The 17,448-nt window shown below is 39.7% G+C and overlaps 1 protein-coding gene across 1 annotated transcript in view; it reads left to right on the top strand.

Annotated features, from left to right (window-relative positions):
- The window catches only part of spg7 (SPG7 matrix AAA peptidase subunit, paraplegin), a 49,335-nt gene that overhangs the window by 12,715 nt on the left and 19,172 nt on the right, over window positions 1-17,448 (top strand). Inside the window, exons 2-10 of the mRNA XM_078544456.1 lie at window positions 791-893; window positions 973-1,068; window positions 5,297-5,538; window positions 7,439-7,578; window positions 9,732-9,834; window positions 10,843-10,968; window positions 12,843-13,005; window positions 16,003-16,176; window positions 16,826-16,950. Of these exons, the coding sequence (XP_078400582.1) occupies window positions 791-893; window positions 973-1,068; window positions 5,297-5,538; window positions 7,439-7,578; window positions 9,732-9,834; window positions 10,843-10,968; window positions 12,843-13,005; window positions 16,003-16,176; window positions 16,826-16,950 (1,272 nt within the window). The remainder of the gene's footprint in view (window positions 1-790; window positions 894-972; window positions 1,069-5,296; window positions 5,539-7,438; window positions 7,579-9,731; window positions 9,835-10,842; window positions 10,969-12,842; window positions 13,006-16,002; window positions 16,177-16,825; window positions 16,951-17,448) is intronic.

Raw genomic sequence — 17,448 nt, 5'->3', positions numbered from 1 at the left:
ATCTGGTTCATAGTTTTTAGCCAGAGAGAGAGACAGTCTGTCAGTATCATTTCTCCAGCTGTTGAAGCAGTGAGGTGCATCATGCTTATGGCAACACGAAGGGTCAGTTATTTACCCTGGATGTAATACCTCCCAGATTACTTTGTGCATAGGGTCACATGGGCTTACCTGTAGAATTGATCCTTTGTACTATGTATAAAAAATAAAATCTGAATTCCAAAACCATAAAACAGTATTTTACTTTTACCAGGGATATGTCTGTACCTGAAACACAAATGCATGCATTTTGGAAATTGGTTTTAAGATATCCTTGATTGAATAAAATGCAAAGTACTTTTGTATTTGCTCTTGGAAACATAGGACTGGGTGATAAAGGTGTAGCAAGCTCCCTACTATTGTAAGGGTTTTTGCAACAATCCAGATCTTATGGCCATTTTCCAAACTCTCAAATTACCAGATTTATTAAATTCATAATTTACCATTGTGAGATTTGAACTCTGGGCCTCTAGGTTGCAAATCTGTTACCATAATTACTACACTACTATTGCAATATATTTGTTGGCACATTAGATCACTCCTAGTCCATCTATCCAAATGTGCTGCATTTTACTTTTACAGATTTGTGTTATTTTGACCAGCTCTAGAATCTCAGGTAAGCTGTTTCATGTAGAGGCAGAGTATTTCCGTCATGGGATGAGGACACAATTCTGTCTATAATTGTGCACTTTTTAGCGAAAATCACTTGGAGTGTTAGTTGAACACTTATTTGTTTTATTCTTTATTTTCTCAGAGCTTGTTATTTCGTCCATTAAGCCATCAGCTCCAGGAATTTAATAGGATACACATTTTTAGGCAATTGAAACAAGACCCAACAAGGTTCTACCAATTATTAGGTGAGTATGAAAGGTTCTCATACTCAGTTTGGGCATGGGGATTGTTTTTGTTATTAGATTAAAATATTTTGTTTCATAGGTGGCATATACCATTTCAGCACATCAAAATCACACCAAGATCAACATAAAAAACAGAATGAGGGATCCAAAGGGAAAAGTCCTGAGGAAGATGAAGGTAGGTGAATCATTGGTTTAACTTTATAATATGGAAGTTTGGCTTAATGACAACAGCAACATAAAAGAAATCTCCAGCTTGCCTAATGAAAAAGTGCATGCAAAACTGTTCCCATGTTAGAGATGAATGGTGATGGAAAGGGTGATGAGCAAAATAGGCTTTGAGAACATTTTTAAAGGAGGAGATGAAGGTTTGGGAGGGGAAAAGAAGTCTTGCTTTCACATAGTGCTTTTCATGACTTCAGGACATCCCAAAGCACTTCATAGACAATGAAGCACTTTTGAAGTGTTGTTACTGTTCTAATGTAGGATTACAGAGATATAGAATTCCAGAGTGGTAGGACCTGGGCAGCTGAAGTCTCTACCACCACCGATGGGATTGAGAGAGAGGTGATGGCCAAAATCAGATAGTATGGTTGAGGAGTAGCAGGGTGGGGGGAGGGTGGGTTGGGGTGGCAGTGGCGGGGTGGGGCAGTGAATATAAAGCTAGAGAAGATGGAAAAGGTAGTGTGTGTGAGGCTGTGGAGGAAGTTAAGTGACAACAAGAATTTTTAGTTTAATGCATCCGAAGGCTCTAGTCAGAGCAGGTCAACAAGGATAGAAGTGATGCCTGTGTGGGATAATGAACATCATAAAGGAGAATATGTTATGTTGTTAATGGTGGATAGAGTTTCCATCTTAATCATTTGTTTATTAGACCTATTGCATGTGTACATATTAGTAATTAGTTTCCAGATATAATAAAAGATTGGTTAAAATCTCCAATTTGTTTATAGTTTGGAGTGATTCATTCACAAGAATTAATTCAACAGATTATTTTGCACCCTCAAATTACAAAAAAATTCCTAAAGTAAGAGTTTTAAATAGCACTAAAGCAAATGAAAACAAGTCACAACATAAAAGACTATTTTCAGTAAGTATTTTGTAATCTAATCTCCTTTTACACCATTTTAAAATTAAGTACGGAATTTAAAGAAAGCGCTTGCTCTTGTGAAAGGATGTGCACAATTTATACTGTTATGAATATCATTCAACTCATTTCATTACTCAAGGGAGGTGAGATAATGAAACTCTGGTATTTTCCCTGACATTTTTTTTTGCAAAAATATACTTTATTCATAAAATATCTTCAAGAACATTCCAAACCATTTCAAAATCACCATCACAAAAGTACAATCAGGTTCAACTTTTACAACATGTATCACGAGGTGCATCAATACAAACAATGAATATTACAGAAATTTGCAGACATTCATTTTGAGCTGTACAGCCTGAGGGGCTCTACACAGTTCCCAGTCCCTCGGTGCACTGTGGCAGAAAGGTCTTAGGCAGTGACCCTTCCCCATTGGGCCTTTGCGGCGGCTGCCCCAAGCTTTAGGACATCCCTCAGCACGTAGTCCTGGACTTTGGAATGTGCCAGTCTGCAACACTCGGTCGGGGACAACTCTTTGCACTGGAAGACCAACAAGTTTCGGGCAGACCAAAGAACGTCTTTCACCGAGTTGATGATCCTCCAGCTGCAGTTGATGTTTGTCTCGGTGTGTGTCCCTGGGAACAGCCCAAAGAGCACAGAGTCCTGTGTCACAGAACTGCTCGGGATGAACCTCGACAGAAACCACTGCATCTCTCTCCAGACCTTCTTTGCAAAGGCACAATCTATAAGGAGGTGAACAACAGTCTCTTCCCCCACCACAGCCACCTCGAGGGCATCATGCCGAGGGGGTGAGACTCCTGGTGTGTAGGAAGGATCTGACGGGGAGGGCCTTTCTCACCACCAGCCAAGCTACGTCTTGGTGCTTGTTGGAAAGTTCTGGCGATGAGGCATTCTGCCAAATGACTTTGACATCTGCTCGGGGAACCATCCCACAGGATCCACCCTCTCCTTTTCCCGCAGGGTCTCTAAGACGTTACGTGCCGACCACTGTCTGATGGACTTGTGGTCAAAGCTGTTTCTCTGCGTAAATTTTTCCACGAGGGACAGGTGGTACGGCACGGTCCAACTACTTGGAGCGTTCCGCGGCAGCGTGGCCAGACCCATCCTTCGCAACACCGGGGACAGGTAGAACCTCAGCACGTAGTGACACTTGGTGTTTGCGTACTGAGGGTGTACGCACCGCTTGATGCAGCCACACACAAAGGTGGCCATCAGTATGAGGGCGATGTTGGGCACATTTTTTCCCCTTTTATCTAGAGGCTTGTACATCGCGTCCCTGCGGACACGATCCATTCTCGACCTCCAGATAAAGCGAAAGATGGCTCAGGTGATTGCCATCGCGCAAGAGTGTGGAATGGGCCAGACCTGCGCCAAGTACAGCAACAGCGAGAGCGCCTCACACCTGATGACCAGGTTCTTACCCGCAATGGAGAGGGAGCGTTGCTCCCACATGCCTAGTTTCCGTTTCACCATAGACACTCGCTCCTTCCAGTTTCTAACGAATGCCCTGGTCCCTCCGAACCATATCCCCAGCAGCTTCAGGCCGTCAGCCCTGACGATGAAGGGAACAAAGGATCGGTCAGCCCAGTTCCCGAAGAACATGGCCTCGCTCTTCCCACTATTTACCTTGGCTCCCGAGGCCAGTTCGAACTGGTCGCAGATGTGGATCAGTCTGCGCACTGACAGCGGATCCGAGCAGAAGACGGCGACATCGTCCGTGTACAGGGAGGCTTTGATCTGAGTGCCTCCACTGCCTGGGATCGTCACTCCTCATGCCCGGATCCTTCCTGATGGACTCAGCAAAGGGTTCTATGCAACACACGAAAAGAACAGGCGAGAGAGGACAGCCCCGCCTGACTCCAGATTTAATCGGAAAGCTATCTGATTCCCACCCATTGATTGAGACTGCGCTACTGATGTTAGTGTAGAGCAATTGGATCCAATTGCGAATTCCCTCCCCAAACCCCATTTTGGAGAGCACATCCACCATGTAGGTGTGCGATATTCTGTCAAAGGCCTTCTCCTGATCCAGGCTGATGAGGCAGGTATCCACACCCCTGTCCTGTGCATGCTCACTCTTCCTTCCCTTTCTCCAAGAAATGAAGTTAAAACTTTAGGATTTCGGCCTAGTAGTCTATTATGATACTCGGTTATGACAGGCTAGATGCTGCAAATTATATTTCCATATTCAGTCACTGTCTTGAAAGAATTAGATCATTTACATTTATCTAGTTAAGAATGGTACTAGTTACTTATCCAACTCTTCTTGAACAATCAATTGCATTAAATGCTTTACAAGGCAATCTAATCTGCATATTTACTCTTGGAGTGAGAAGGAAAAGAGGAAACTCCTCTAGCCTTTTCACTATTGTAATTATGTAGTTCTGCAAATTGATAAATATCCCATTTAAACAATATTTTCCATGCTTTAAGGATTTTAACATTTGGATGTTGTGTCGCCTTAATGTTTTTTGTACTTTATATTCTTTCAGAACTGTCCTCAACTTCTCTTGGCGAATGCACCATTTCATTATTATCAGTCTATGTTTCTGTTCTTCAAAGTTTTGAGACCTAGATTCATTCTTGTTGATATTCTCTGATTTTTCTCAATTGAAACTAGGTGCATAAAGTTACTTTTAATATTCCAGATGCATCATGCAAGATAAAATTCAGTTTGGATTTAAGGAATGAGTCCAATGTATCCCAGTACTTAATTAATGGTTTTGATGCGTTCTCGTTGAATTAATGTCTATCTCGTGTTGAATTAATGTCTATCTCGTGTTGCATTGAGAAGCAATCATTTGTTTTCTTTTTGAAATTGCACTTTAGTTTGTCTTCTTTTTAGTTGTTTCTCATGTGTTTACCTTCTTTACCAACACCTTTTCTCTCTCAAAAACAAAGGGGCTGCAGGAAATGTAAAATGCTCTGCTCGCTATCTATTGATAATTATATTTTTCTTGCATAACTGCTTTTGCCAACTCCTCATCTCATGTTTTACTTCAATCCTGTATAGTTGATCATCCCTCATTTATTCCTGATATAAAAGCTGTATCTTTTGTGTCCGTGTGAAATGGCACTTGGTTATTTCTCTTTATCCACTTTTGCTGTGATGCCAATAATATTATCAATATTTTGCTAGCTGTTTTACTGGTACAGAAATTCTGTTGATGTTGAACTTGAAGAATGGGAAACATATTGTTTTTTCTTCTCTTCCTTCCCATTTCTAGTTCCTGTCTATGTAGAACAAATTAATTACCACAGCATGATTATTTTGTCTCTTATTGTTTCCAAACAGAGGAGAAAAGGCGGAGGGAGCGGGAAGATCAAATGTACAGGGACCGGCTGCGAACGCTGTTTATAATAGCTGTCATTATGAGCTTATTGAATTCCATTAACAGCAGCGGAGGAAATATCTCATGGAATGATTTTGTTCAGGAGATGTTGGCAAAAGGAGAAGTGGCGAGAGTGCAGGTTGTACCAGAGAGTGATGTCGTAGAAATCTACCTTCACCCAGGAGCTGTAGTATTTGGCAGACCAGTAAGATGCTTGCCTTTTTTAAAAAAAAAAATTGCAATAAATGTTTGCTGAAGATTGTCAGTATTTGAAATGCTCTTTAAGTTTGTATAGTTTAGTTGTTGTCCTGCCATATTTATTTGAACTGTTTTCATATTGAACTTAGTAGGCTGCCGTAGCTGCTGGTTTCCAACGTGCAGGTCTCATGCAGCCACTGGATACCACAGGAATGATTTGGCAAATTCCTTAAAGTTGGCCACTGGTTGGAGCTGGTTTTAAACAATATAAGGTCGGCCTTGGTGAATCCAGTGAGTTTGCTAACTGCATGGGACATGTACTTTGGGAATTTGCTGTTCAAGCATTGCACTGTGTGCAATAAAGCTGCCTTTATATTGGATTTAGTGGGATGCTAGGGCTGCAAACCACAAAGTAAATTGCTAGGTATATACATTGCCATTAAGAAGACCCTTTCTTATTTTAAATACATTTAGAAGCAGCTTTAGTGTGTTCCTCATGTTTGCATTTTAAATTATCTATCTAAATTGTGACCAAAGTAACACTAATTGCTTTATCTTAAAAGCATTGGCATTGCATTTTCAATGATTGAATTCACAGCAATTGCATCTTATTTTGTATATAAATTTTGCTTGACTAACCGCTTAAAAGTTCTTAAAGTGGGGCCGATTCCATTGTTTAAATTATGCAAGGAGATCCATCCACTCATTATATTGGTATATATCTGTGCAGGTCATTGGTAAGCTTTTGGAGAAATGAAATTGTTTACTGAAATTATTCAAGTAGAACTTTGTACTTCAATGTAGAATTGCTTGTATGAATTACTGAAGAGGTTAATTGTGTTACAATTGGAACTTCAAACAGGCTTCTCTTGCCAAATTCAGTGCTTAATTAATTGTTCATTTTTGGTTATATTTCCAGATTCAGGGCCAGTTTGCACTAGCCATTTTCTGGTTATATTTAGTATAGTGCACTGTTCACTGTAAAGATTGTCATGGTTACCTGCAATTTCATTGGCGTAGAAAGGAAGTGGCATGTTCACAACTTGAGTCTTGCATTCACATCTCTGAAACTCAATGCTAAGCTGAGATGCTATGATTTCCTCAAAGGTGGCAGGATTAAATCAATCTGTTTCTTTCTCACCTCCCCACAGCCCACTATTTTTCAAATTTATTTTTGTTTTACAGCTTTACAGAAACTAAGGCAGGAATTGTAACAGTGTAGGCAAATGTCTACTCAGCAGTGATCAATGAACCTGATGACTATTGGGACAACATTTTAAATTTCCTCTCACCGTGCAAATTTAAATTCTTATTCTGTACATCATTTCTAGCTGAGGTAATCAAGTGACTCTACTGGCAGTGTTATCAGTCAATAGCAGATCCAGGAGAGATTTTGTGAAGTATTATACATAGGGAATTATGAGATGGTTAAAGATCTGCTGAAGGATGAACAATAATTTTTTCTCTCCACTGTTTTAATAGCACTGACTTTCTCACCTTGGATGTGGTTTCACAGGCAAAAGTTGCCCTCCAGTGCTGTGCCCATTTGGCCTTGTTCACATTGATGGCAAGTGTTGGCAGGCTCTTAAGATGTGAAAGACCTCGCAAGCAAGTCTGATCTTGTCCTTACCTGACTTCCATTAGCCAGTTTCTGTGCAGTGATTAGGAATAGGAGCCTTGAACCTTCCATTTTACTGCACTTGGTATTGTGCCATGTGTTAAATCACATGTGCCTTTTCCTCAGCGAGCCTGAGACTTTCTTGGCCGCAGTCTGTGTTTTGACAGAGGTAATACAAAAGGATACAGCTAAAGGAAATAGTGTTCGAAAGGGGTAGAAAAAGGCGGTAATACATTATTTATTTAAGTTTGTTAATGGCATGCAATTGTGCTTTTTCCCATTTTTGTAGCGGTTAGCCTTGATGTATCGAATGCAGGTAGCAAACATTGATAAGTTTGAAGAGAAGCTTCGGGCTGTTGAGAATGAGCTTGGGATTGACGGAAAGGAACGGATCCCAGTATCATACAAGCGTACTGGTTTCTTTGGAAAGTGAGTTGTTCTTTTATGGTCGTAAAGGTTAATTTAGTTACGTGAAAAAAGGTATTGATGCCCAGAGTTATACTGAACCTTAGGAACCATTGGCCAAATAGAATGGTGATATCTGTGTTGAAGTAATGCAACATGTACTTCAGAAACATAAAAAGACACATTTCAAATACTTCCTTTAGTTAGGTATAGCTAACTAAAAAATTGTATTCCAAATTCAAAGTAATGCATGTTACAGATGGAAGAGCAATTTTTTTTGATCTTGTAAGATTTGTCTTTGACTGGAGAATTTGGATTCAAATGCAAGGAGAATTAAAGTTTGGGTTCGACATCTGATAGCAGGTGGAAGCCAAGCTGTTCTGGTACAGCTGCAACGCTGGCATCTACCCAGTAATGTGGAAAAATGCCCAGGTATGTCCTACACACACAAAGCGGGACAAATCCAGACAAGCCAAATACTGCTCCACAGTCTACACTCAATCGTCAGTAAAGTGATGGAAGGGGTCATCCACAGTGCTATCAAGTGGTACTTGCTTAACAAAAACCTGCTCACTGACCTCAGTTTGGGTTCTCCGAGGGTCACTCAGCTCCTGGCCTCACTGCAGCCTTGACTCAAACATGGCCAAAGAGCTGAACTCCAAGGTAAGGTGAGAGTGACTGCCCTTGACATCAAGGCAGCATTTGACCATGTGGGGCATCAAGGAGTCCTAGCAAATCTGGAGTCAGTAGGAATCGGGGGAGGAAATCTCTCCGCTGGTTGGAGTCATACCTAGCACAAAGAAAGGTGGTTGTGGTGGTTGGAGGTCAATTATCTCAATTCCAGGACATCACTTCAGGAGTTCTTCAGGGCAGTGTCCTAGGCCCAACCATCTTCAGCTGCTTCATCAATGACCTTCCTTCCATCATATGGTCAGAAGGTTCGCTGATGATCGCACAATGTTCAGCACCATTCCCGGCGACTCTCATACTGAAGCAGTCCATGGCCAAATGCAGCAAGACCTGGACAACATCCTGACAAGTGACAAGTAACATTTGCGCCACACAAGTGTCAGGCAATGACCATCTTCAACAAGAGAGAATCTAACCATGGCTCCTTGACATTCAGTGGCATTACCATTGCTTAATCCCCCACTATCAACAGTCAGGGGGTTACCATTGAGCAGAAACTGTACTGGAGTAGCCATATAAATACTGTGGCTACAAGAGCAGTTCAGAGGCCAGGAATCCTGCAGTGAGTAACTCACCCCCTGACTCCCCAAAGCCTGTCCACCATCTACAAGGCACAAGTCAGGAGTGTGATGGAATACTCTCCATTTGCCTGGATGAGTGCGCAATGCCAGCCAAAGCAGCCCGCTTGATTGGCACCCCATCTACAAACATTCACTCCCTCCACACCTGATACATAGTGGCAGCACTGTGTACCATCTACAAGATGCACTGTAGGAACTCACCAAGGCCCCTTTAGACAGCACCTTCCAAACCCATGACCGTTACCATCTAGACCAACAGCAGTAGCAGACATCTGGGAACTTGGGAAGTTTCCCTCCAAGCCACTCACCATCCTGATTTGGAAATATATCGCTGTTCCTTCACTGTTGCTGGGTCAAAATCCTGGAACTCCCTCCCTAACAGTGCTGTGGATGTACCTACACCACATGGACTACAGTGTTTCAAGAAGGTAGCTCACTACCACCTCAAGGGCAATTAGGAATGGGTAATAAATGCTGGCTGAGTCAACAACACCCACATCCCATAAATTAATTTTTGAAAACGATTCTAGGTATAATCGATTTTGCAGTAGACTCATGTTCATGGTAATGCCCGTGAATGTAATGCTAACTTATGCTTGTGTATGTCTAGTTATGCTGTATCATTTGCATGCAAACTTGCATCTTAACAGGGAGAGGTGGAGAGGTTTTATGCTGATCAAACTGAGAAAAGTGGAGAAATATGATTCATAGCAAAACGTAACCAGATTCACTTGTTATCCATAGGACAATAACTCAAAACAGTTTGAATTTTAAGAGGAAATTTTACTCTTTAAAGTTTATTTACAGAAAAGTATTTTAAGTCATGTTCCTAACAAAATCAGTTTCAAACATGGCTTTAGTTAAACACATTAATTAACTAATTCTTACAATTTTTTCTTTTTTTAGTGCACTATATGCCCTGGGAATGGCTGCAGTGGGAGTGGCCATTCTCTGGTACATATTTCGGCTTGCAGGAATGGCTGGAAGAGAAGGTGGATTTAGTGCATTCGTAAGTGATCTTAATATAAAGCCAGTCTTGGTTTTTTTTTGGTTCATGTCCATGCTTGCTAGAAACCAGCAAACTTGTAAAATTTCAATTATTTGGGTGCTTCGAAACAATTCTATTTAGGTCTGTGATGTTCTCCCTCCTTTTATTTTCCCACATTTTTCTTGAGGTGCATTAGTCACTGCAGCCCCTTCTAATTATTAAATAATTCATGTGTTCTGTGTGCAGAATAACTGAAGTTGATTTGGAACTTTTGATCATTCAGCTACTGCCCTTGCATAAAATATATTGGGAATTCCTATCACTCTAAAATGGGGGAAAAAAATCCACAACAATATCTATTGATGCTTACCTGATTGCTGTTTAAATATAAACTTTTTAGGCTGCAAAATGCATATTTTGGATTTTATATGTATTTCCAGAATTTCAAACGTTTTTTGTTCAGCCTTCCTCTGGCTGCGAGGATGGAATAAATGTATGATGGAATTACTTATCTATGTTACTGAGCATTCATCAGCTCACATTCTGGTGTAGGGAAAGGCTGATGTGTCCATATGGTTTGTTCAGTTTTCTTTAATACTTTAGGTGTTAATTCAATGCAACTTGATCTTCTCCCCTGTTTTTCCCCCTCCCCCATCTCAATTTGCGAGGCTACAAACTTTTCCTGCTCCCTCTTATTCACAAGGCTTTCAGTATTCAGTCATGGAAATTCAAGAATAGGTTGGTACAATGTTCTAATGTTAGTAAATTTATAAAATTTCTGCTTAAGAAAGCTGATGCTGGAAGTGGGTGTGCATTTTTCTAAATGCCTGATTGTATCTATACCAATATCTTCACTGTTGTGCATTACAAAGAAACTAAACTTTGCAATAGGTTTGTAAAAATTAAATAGAATCCAAAATGATGAAGATGAAAAGAATAGGTATCTAGCACCAGTTAAACTTTTACAGGATAGAAGTATACTGTTTTTCACACTAATAATGCTTTTTTTCCTTTTGGTCAAACCCATAGAATCAACTAAAAATGGCTCGTTTTACTATTGTGGATGGAAAGTCTGGAAAAGGTGTTACATTTAAGGATGTGGCAGGGCTGCATGAGGCCAAACTGGAAGTTAAGGAGTTTGTTGATTACCTGAAGGTAATTGCATTTTAGTATCAAATATAAGTTTTTTTTTAGCATGAAGAATGTAGTTTTGTTCATGATAATGTTTGTTTTTGGCAAGTTCCTGAAATAAGCAAATCAAATTGGGCTGGTAGGATGCATTGTCGGTGCAATTCTTTGATCGTGTAGCTGAAATTGTGCTTGCACCTGCAATTCCTAACAATACAATTACCAGTTACCAGCCATGTGAATGGATGTACACTGAGTGGAGATTGGGAGCTGTCCTATAAAATATCACAACTGAACTTGTTTCTTTGTGACTGGCTGAAGGGTGTTATTAGTAGATTGCAAGTAGTTCATCTGCCTCTGCTTCAAAACCAGGAAATTGTGTAGAGTTAAAAAAAACTGGAGAAAGAGAAGATAATATAAATGAAGAGGTTTCAATTAGCAGACAAAAGAATGAGCTGAGTTGACCACATCTTTGATCAATGACAGTTAAAGCAACTTCATAGTGGATCTAAATTGTGGTGGTGGGTAGTTTCTGAAAATATCCACATCCTTACTGCAGCATGGGAGATGTGTTGCCCAATTGTGCTTTATTCCTGGCCAGCTGGTGGAATATATTTATATACACTCACTCACACTCTGACCACCTTCACTTTCAGTTCTTACAATCATGTTCATAACAGAAGCTGGAAAAAAAGATTTCTATAGGGAGATGATTGCAATGTGGGTCAAAATTTTGTGGAGTGGTGCTGATAGTGAAAAGCACATGTCATGCTCCTATACGGCACACACCACATCCAGTTCAACTCCACTTTTCAAAATGGAAGGAATGTGATCAAAATCTGAGTGGCAAGTGGTACAAGTTTTTAAATAAGCATGTGCTAACTCAAACTGGAACAAGGTATTTATGGTCCATTAGGTCTGGACTACCAAATGGGAAATTAAGATTGTGCAACTGAAAAAGCAAGTATTGCATTTATCTATGTATTCTGGACCACTAAAAGCAAAGTTTTGAAATGCATATAATTATTGTCTTATTTTGCATTAAAAAATCAGAACATATCATTGTCTTGGAATTTGGGGTTTTGGGGAGTGAAGCCTTTGGCAATTTTTTCATGGTGATGAATGTGGTTGAAGTTTGAGAGGAAAATGCTTGCATATCTTGTCTGTTTGTAAATCTGAATGTTTTGAATATACAAATTGATATTTTATACTTAAGTGGTGTATTTAAATGGATTATGGATAGTTTGCCTTTGTCCAGTATGTCACCTGGCAGAAAAGATGGAAGTGCATCACTTTACCTGTTAAGTATATCAAAGGAAACATTCTCCCACTTTTTGTATGTAATTGTGCCTTTATTTTTAGGTAAAGTTTCCTCTCACCATGAAATATGCTTGTTTGCAGAATATTGACTATTGCTCATGCCTCAAATGACCTTAGTAAAGGCATATCTTTATTTGCTACCAGTTAATGTGAGTTGACTTTGCTGTCAATTTTTGCAGGAAGTATTTTTTTCTTTACGAATTATCTTTTTTTTATGTCGCTTCTAGTGACCTGCATATCTGCTTAAAATGCTGTTATCTTCCTGCTTCAGACTGCATTCTGTTTTGGGAATGGAACATCCATGTGCTCCTGCTTTTGCAGTTGGATAAGGGACACTATCTGCTTACCCTGCTTTGAGTTAAAGACCCGTAGAGAGCAAAATATTGGGCTAAGGGAGAATGGACACTCCTATAATATAAAATTCCTTATGATGAGGTCAAGTTTATGATTTCATTTGTACCAAATTGTATTTACTTTCTTGCCATGTTTTATTGATGGAAAGGTACATTTTAAGCAGGAACCAATGAAGCAAATGTAACACTGGGAAAGGGGGAAAAATCTTTTTATTCTTTCTTTCTTAGAGTCCAGAGCGTTACCTACAGCTCGGTGCCAAAGTTCCTAAGGGAGCTTTATTGCTTGGACCACCAGGGTGTGGAAAAACACTACTGGCAAAAGCTGTTGCTTCAGAAGCTCAAGTTCCTTTCTTAGCCATGGCTGGATCAGAGTTTGTGGAGGTGATTGGAGGTGAGAAGTAAAGGTTAACATCCAAAACATAATATTGTACAGTACTGAATATTCTTCCTGAGAAAGCTAGGGAGAGACAGTGGCATAGTGTTAATGTCACTGGACTAGTAATCCGGCCCAGACTAATGCTCTGTGGACATTGGTTCAAATCCCACCATGGCAGCTGGTGAAATTTGAACTCAATTAATAAATCTGGAATATAAAGCAATATCAGCATGACAACTATTATCGATTGTTATAAAAGCCCATCTGGTTCTCTATTGTGCTTCAGGGAAGAAATTCTGTCACCCTTACCTGGTCTGTCCTACATGTGACTCCAGACCCACAGCAATGTGGTTGACTCTTAACTGCTCTCTGAAATGGCCTAGCAAGTCACTCAGTTCAAGGGCAATTGGGGATGAGCAATGCCCACATCCCATGAAAGAAATTTTTTTAAAAATGAGTTGCATGAAAGGCAATGTGTTATATGAAACCATAGATATGACTGGTTTTAATTTGCTATCCCACATTTATTTCTGTATACAGTATATTCTTTTAGTTTCTTTCTAGGATCAGGATGGTGGGTGCTGTAAGAGGCATCAATACATTAGGGTGCACGTTTTGACTTTTGTAGAAACAGATTTCTTTACAATGGGTTTATTAGAAATGATGGAAGAAATCTGGTGTTTCCAGTACTCAGTGTATCTGCATGTACTATTGATCAACTTTAAATAACCATAAATCTTACCTATTTTTCTCATTAATATATTATAATATAAACCACTTGTGTGCTAATCTTATATCACATGAGCAGCATGTGCACAGAGTACAACATTATCTCCTCCAAGTCACACATCATTCTGACTTGGCCACATATTGCTTCATTGTTGATGGGTCAAAATCCTGAAAATCCCTACTAAAGAATACTGTTGGACTATTTTTGCTACATGGACTGCAGCAGTTCAATGGAAGGCTTACCACCATTTTCACAAGGGAACTAGGAATAGATAATAAATGCCAGCCTCACTAGTGACTCACATGTCTTGAGAATGGAGGATAAAGTTAATTGGCTGATAGTAACTCACTGGATGCTGTAAGGCTCCTCTTTTTATTTCACCTTGATTTTGTTGGCTGCATAAACTGACTTTGCAGTTTGTTGCTGAATTTGCTGTTTATATTAAAAGGCAGTAATCTCTTCTAGCCCATCTTCATTTGCTGCTTGGAATAATTCCATCTGAAGCTCTAAGTATGCATAGTAAGCTGTTAACTATATAACTTAATAAAAATTCCTCCACCTTTCAATGATCAGATCCGTTCGAAATGAAAAAAAAAACAATAGTCTAAATTTTTATCTATGGGAGGTGAAACAATGCAGTTGCCTAATGTTAAGTCTATGGGGCCTCCACTGGAAGTAAATTTCAAATATACTTAGAATAATGATTACAAATAATCATCAGATGCTTCAGGAATAGGAAATGTATTTGGTAGCTCTGGTAAATAAAAATGAAAGGTTCATAGTGCCTTTGAGAACGTTCTACTGGATCCTGTAACACAATAACACTGGATCCTGTGCACAATAAAAATTTATTCATTCGTTAAATCTAGGTCCACTGTTAACTTTTGCTGGAAGAATGATCAAAGCCTTTGTCTTGACCTTTTGACCTCTGTGAAGCAGGAAATGTGGTCCTTTTCCATCTACCAGGCTGGTTGTTAACTGATTGTTAAATTCTGACTGCAAGTTTTTTACCAATTGTTTTAATCTTAATTTTAAATTGAAAAGAAAGTTACCACTTTGATTTTACACCTGTATTTATTCTTTAGCTAAAAATAGTCAGAGATTGGCAGGAAAAATTCATGTTGGCGTGAGTAAAGTTAAGATAATATTCAGAAATTCATCTTTTTAAACAACCATTACAAGATCGATTAGAAGAAAAAGTTAGAAGAATTTGCATATATTGCATTTCACATGCTAGGGTTGCTCCAAAGCACTTCAGCCAATGAATTTTTTAAAAAACATATATTCGTTCATGGGATGTGGGCCTCGCTGGCCAGCATTTATTATCCATCCCTAGTTGCCCTAGTTCAGAGGGTATTTAAGAGTCAACCACATTGCTGTGGATCTGGAGTCATATGTAGGCCAGACCAGGCAAGGACAGCAGATTTCCTTCGAACCAGATGGATTTTTGCAACAATCAACAATGCAATCATTAGACTTTTTAATTCCAGATTTGTATTGAATACAAATTCCACCATATGCTGTAGTGGGATTCGAACCCAGGTCCCCAAAGCATTACCCTGGGTCTTGATTACTAGTCCAGCGACAATACCAGTACGCCATCGCCTCCCCATTGTTTCTGTAGTAACGTCACTATTGCTGCATTGCAAGTTTTCTTAAAGGGCAATGTGATAATGATAGGTGGTTGATCTGTTTTAGTGATTCTAGTTGGGGGATATACATGGTCAGAACATTGGTTCAGCCCTGGGACTTTGTGCCTACCCAAGCAGGCAGAGAGGGCCTTGCTCTAATGACTCATCTGAAAGTACTCCCACATGACTATACTAAAGCGTCAGCCTAGGGAGGCTATGTGCTGAAGCCTTGAAGTGAATTTGAACATATGATCCTCTAATCTGAGGAAGAAGTGTTAACAATGAGTAAAGTTAACATTATTCTAACTGTCTAGAAAACTAGGATAATCCAGCGAGTACAAGGGAGACAGCTTATCCGAACTAGCTGAAGCAGCTGGTCTCCTGGATTTCCCTGTTTTCATGGTAATGTGGTTTCCAACTGAGATATTTTGAGTGCATTATTGGAATTTTGTGATCAGTTATTTAGATTTTCTTATCAGAGTAATAGCATTCCACAGAAACATCAAAGACTTTATTTTTGAATTTGGTACTTTTATTTGTGACCAGCTGGACACTTTTTGGATGACAAGATGACATCACCATCAATCTTTTATACTAGCCTATTACATTTTTTATTTTTAAAGAAGTTTCTACTTTAAATTTTCCTTGTAGGTCTAGGTGCTGCAAGGGTACGAAGTTTGTTTAAGGAGGCTCGGGCTCGTGCACCCTGTATTGTGTACATTGATGAAATTGATGCAGTGGGTAAAAAACGTTCTACCAGCATGTCTGGGTTTGCTAATACAGAGGAAGAACAGACGCTGAATCAACTGTTAGTGGAAATGGATGGTGGGTATTCTGTTGTGGTACATTGAGGTACAAGCCTGTGTGGTACAATATCATTAATTATTTTCTAAATTAATAAGCTGTTGTGTTGTATTTTTAGAAATGTATTGAACATTCTTGACCCTTCAAAGCAGTATGTCTTGGGATGACTACAGCCAGTTAACAGCTCTAATATGCTTAAGCTATTTAGCTGCAGAACTTTATGGTGTTGAATTCAAATTAAATCAAATAGTAATTGGGTTGAGTGGTTATACTGTGCATCACATCCTTCAGTGCCCATATGGCAGTATTAGGATTCAAGAACAATGGTGCCTCAGTTCTCTATGAAACGTAGGACCTCATTAATATTGAAAGTACAATCGAAATTGAGATTATTCATTCGAGCTGAAAGGACCAGCAAGGTTTCAATGGTGACGGCAATAAAATTTCAGAGGGTGTCTTGACAACCAGTCTAGATTAAAACCTCCTCTGAAATTTGTTGCCTGCCATGTGGTGGCAATTAGGCCTATGAAGTGTGTATTCCAATAATTTGTTCATTATCTTATATTTTTAAAAAGTGAAATGTTGCTGGCCTTGTGTACAATAACACCATCTGTCCTTACTGGAACATTGTAAATTAGTTTAATATTCTTTACCTTACTATTTTGAACAGGAATGGGGACAACAGATCATGTAATAGTTCTGGCATCAACCAATCGTGCTGATATTTTGGACAGTGCCTTAATGAGACCTGGCCGGCTGGATCGACATATATTTATTGACTTTCCTACTTTGCAGGTATTGATGGATAAGGGCAAAAAATATCTTTGGTTTGCTATCAGGTGAAAGATTAGAACATTCTACTAAACTTAAGGTGAATTTTAATGCTTTGGCTCATAGACATGTTTGTGGAAATGCACCCCCCTCCCCAACCACACCCCTGAGTAGCCCCTGTCAGCTAGCCCCATCACAACCCCGGCTGGAACATCCCTCCTCCCAGCACCCTCCATCCCCTCCCAACTAGCCCCACCATCACTCTAACTAGCTCCACTGCTCCCCTCAACTAGTGCCCTCTCCCAACTTGCCCCACTGAATTGTGTTTGTGAAATTTTTTTTCCCCATGGGATGTTGGCATTACTGTCAAGGCCAGCACTTATTTGCCACCTGTAATTGTCTTTGAGAACATGGCGGTGAGTTGTTTTCTTGAACTGTTACAGCCCATGTGGTGTAGGTTTTTCACAGTAGGGGTTCCAGGATTTTAATCCTGTGACGTTGAAGGAACAATGATATATTTCC

This window comes from Cetorhinus maximus, chromosome 6 (genome assembly GCF_964194155.1).
Source record: "Cetorhinus maximus chromosome 6, sCetMax3.hap1.1, whole genome shotgun sequence".
NCBI lineage: Eukaryota > Metazoa > Chordata > Chondrichthyes > Lamniformes > Cetorhinidae > Cetorhinus > Cetorhinus maximus.
The sequence above is the reverse complement of the archived record's forward strand: the minus strand, read 5'-3'. Positions and strand labels throughout refer to the sequence as shown.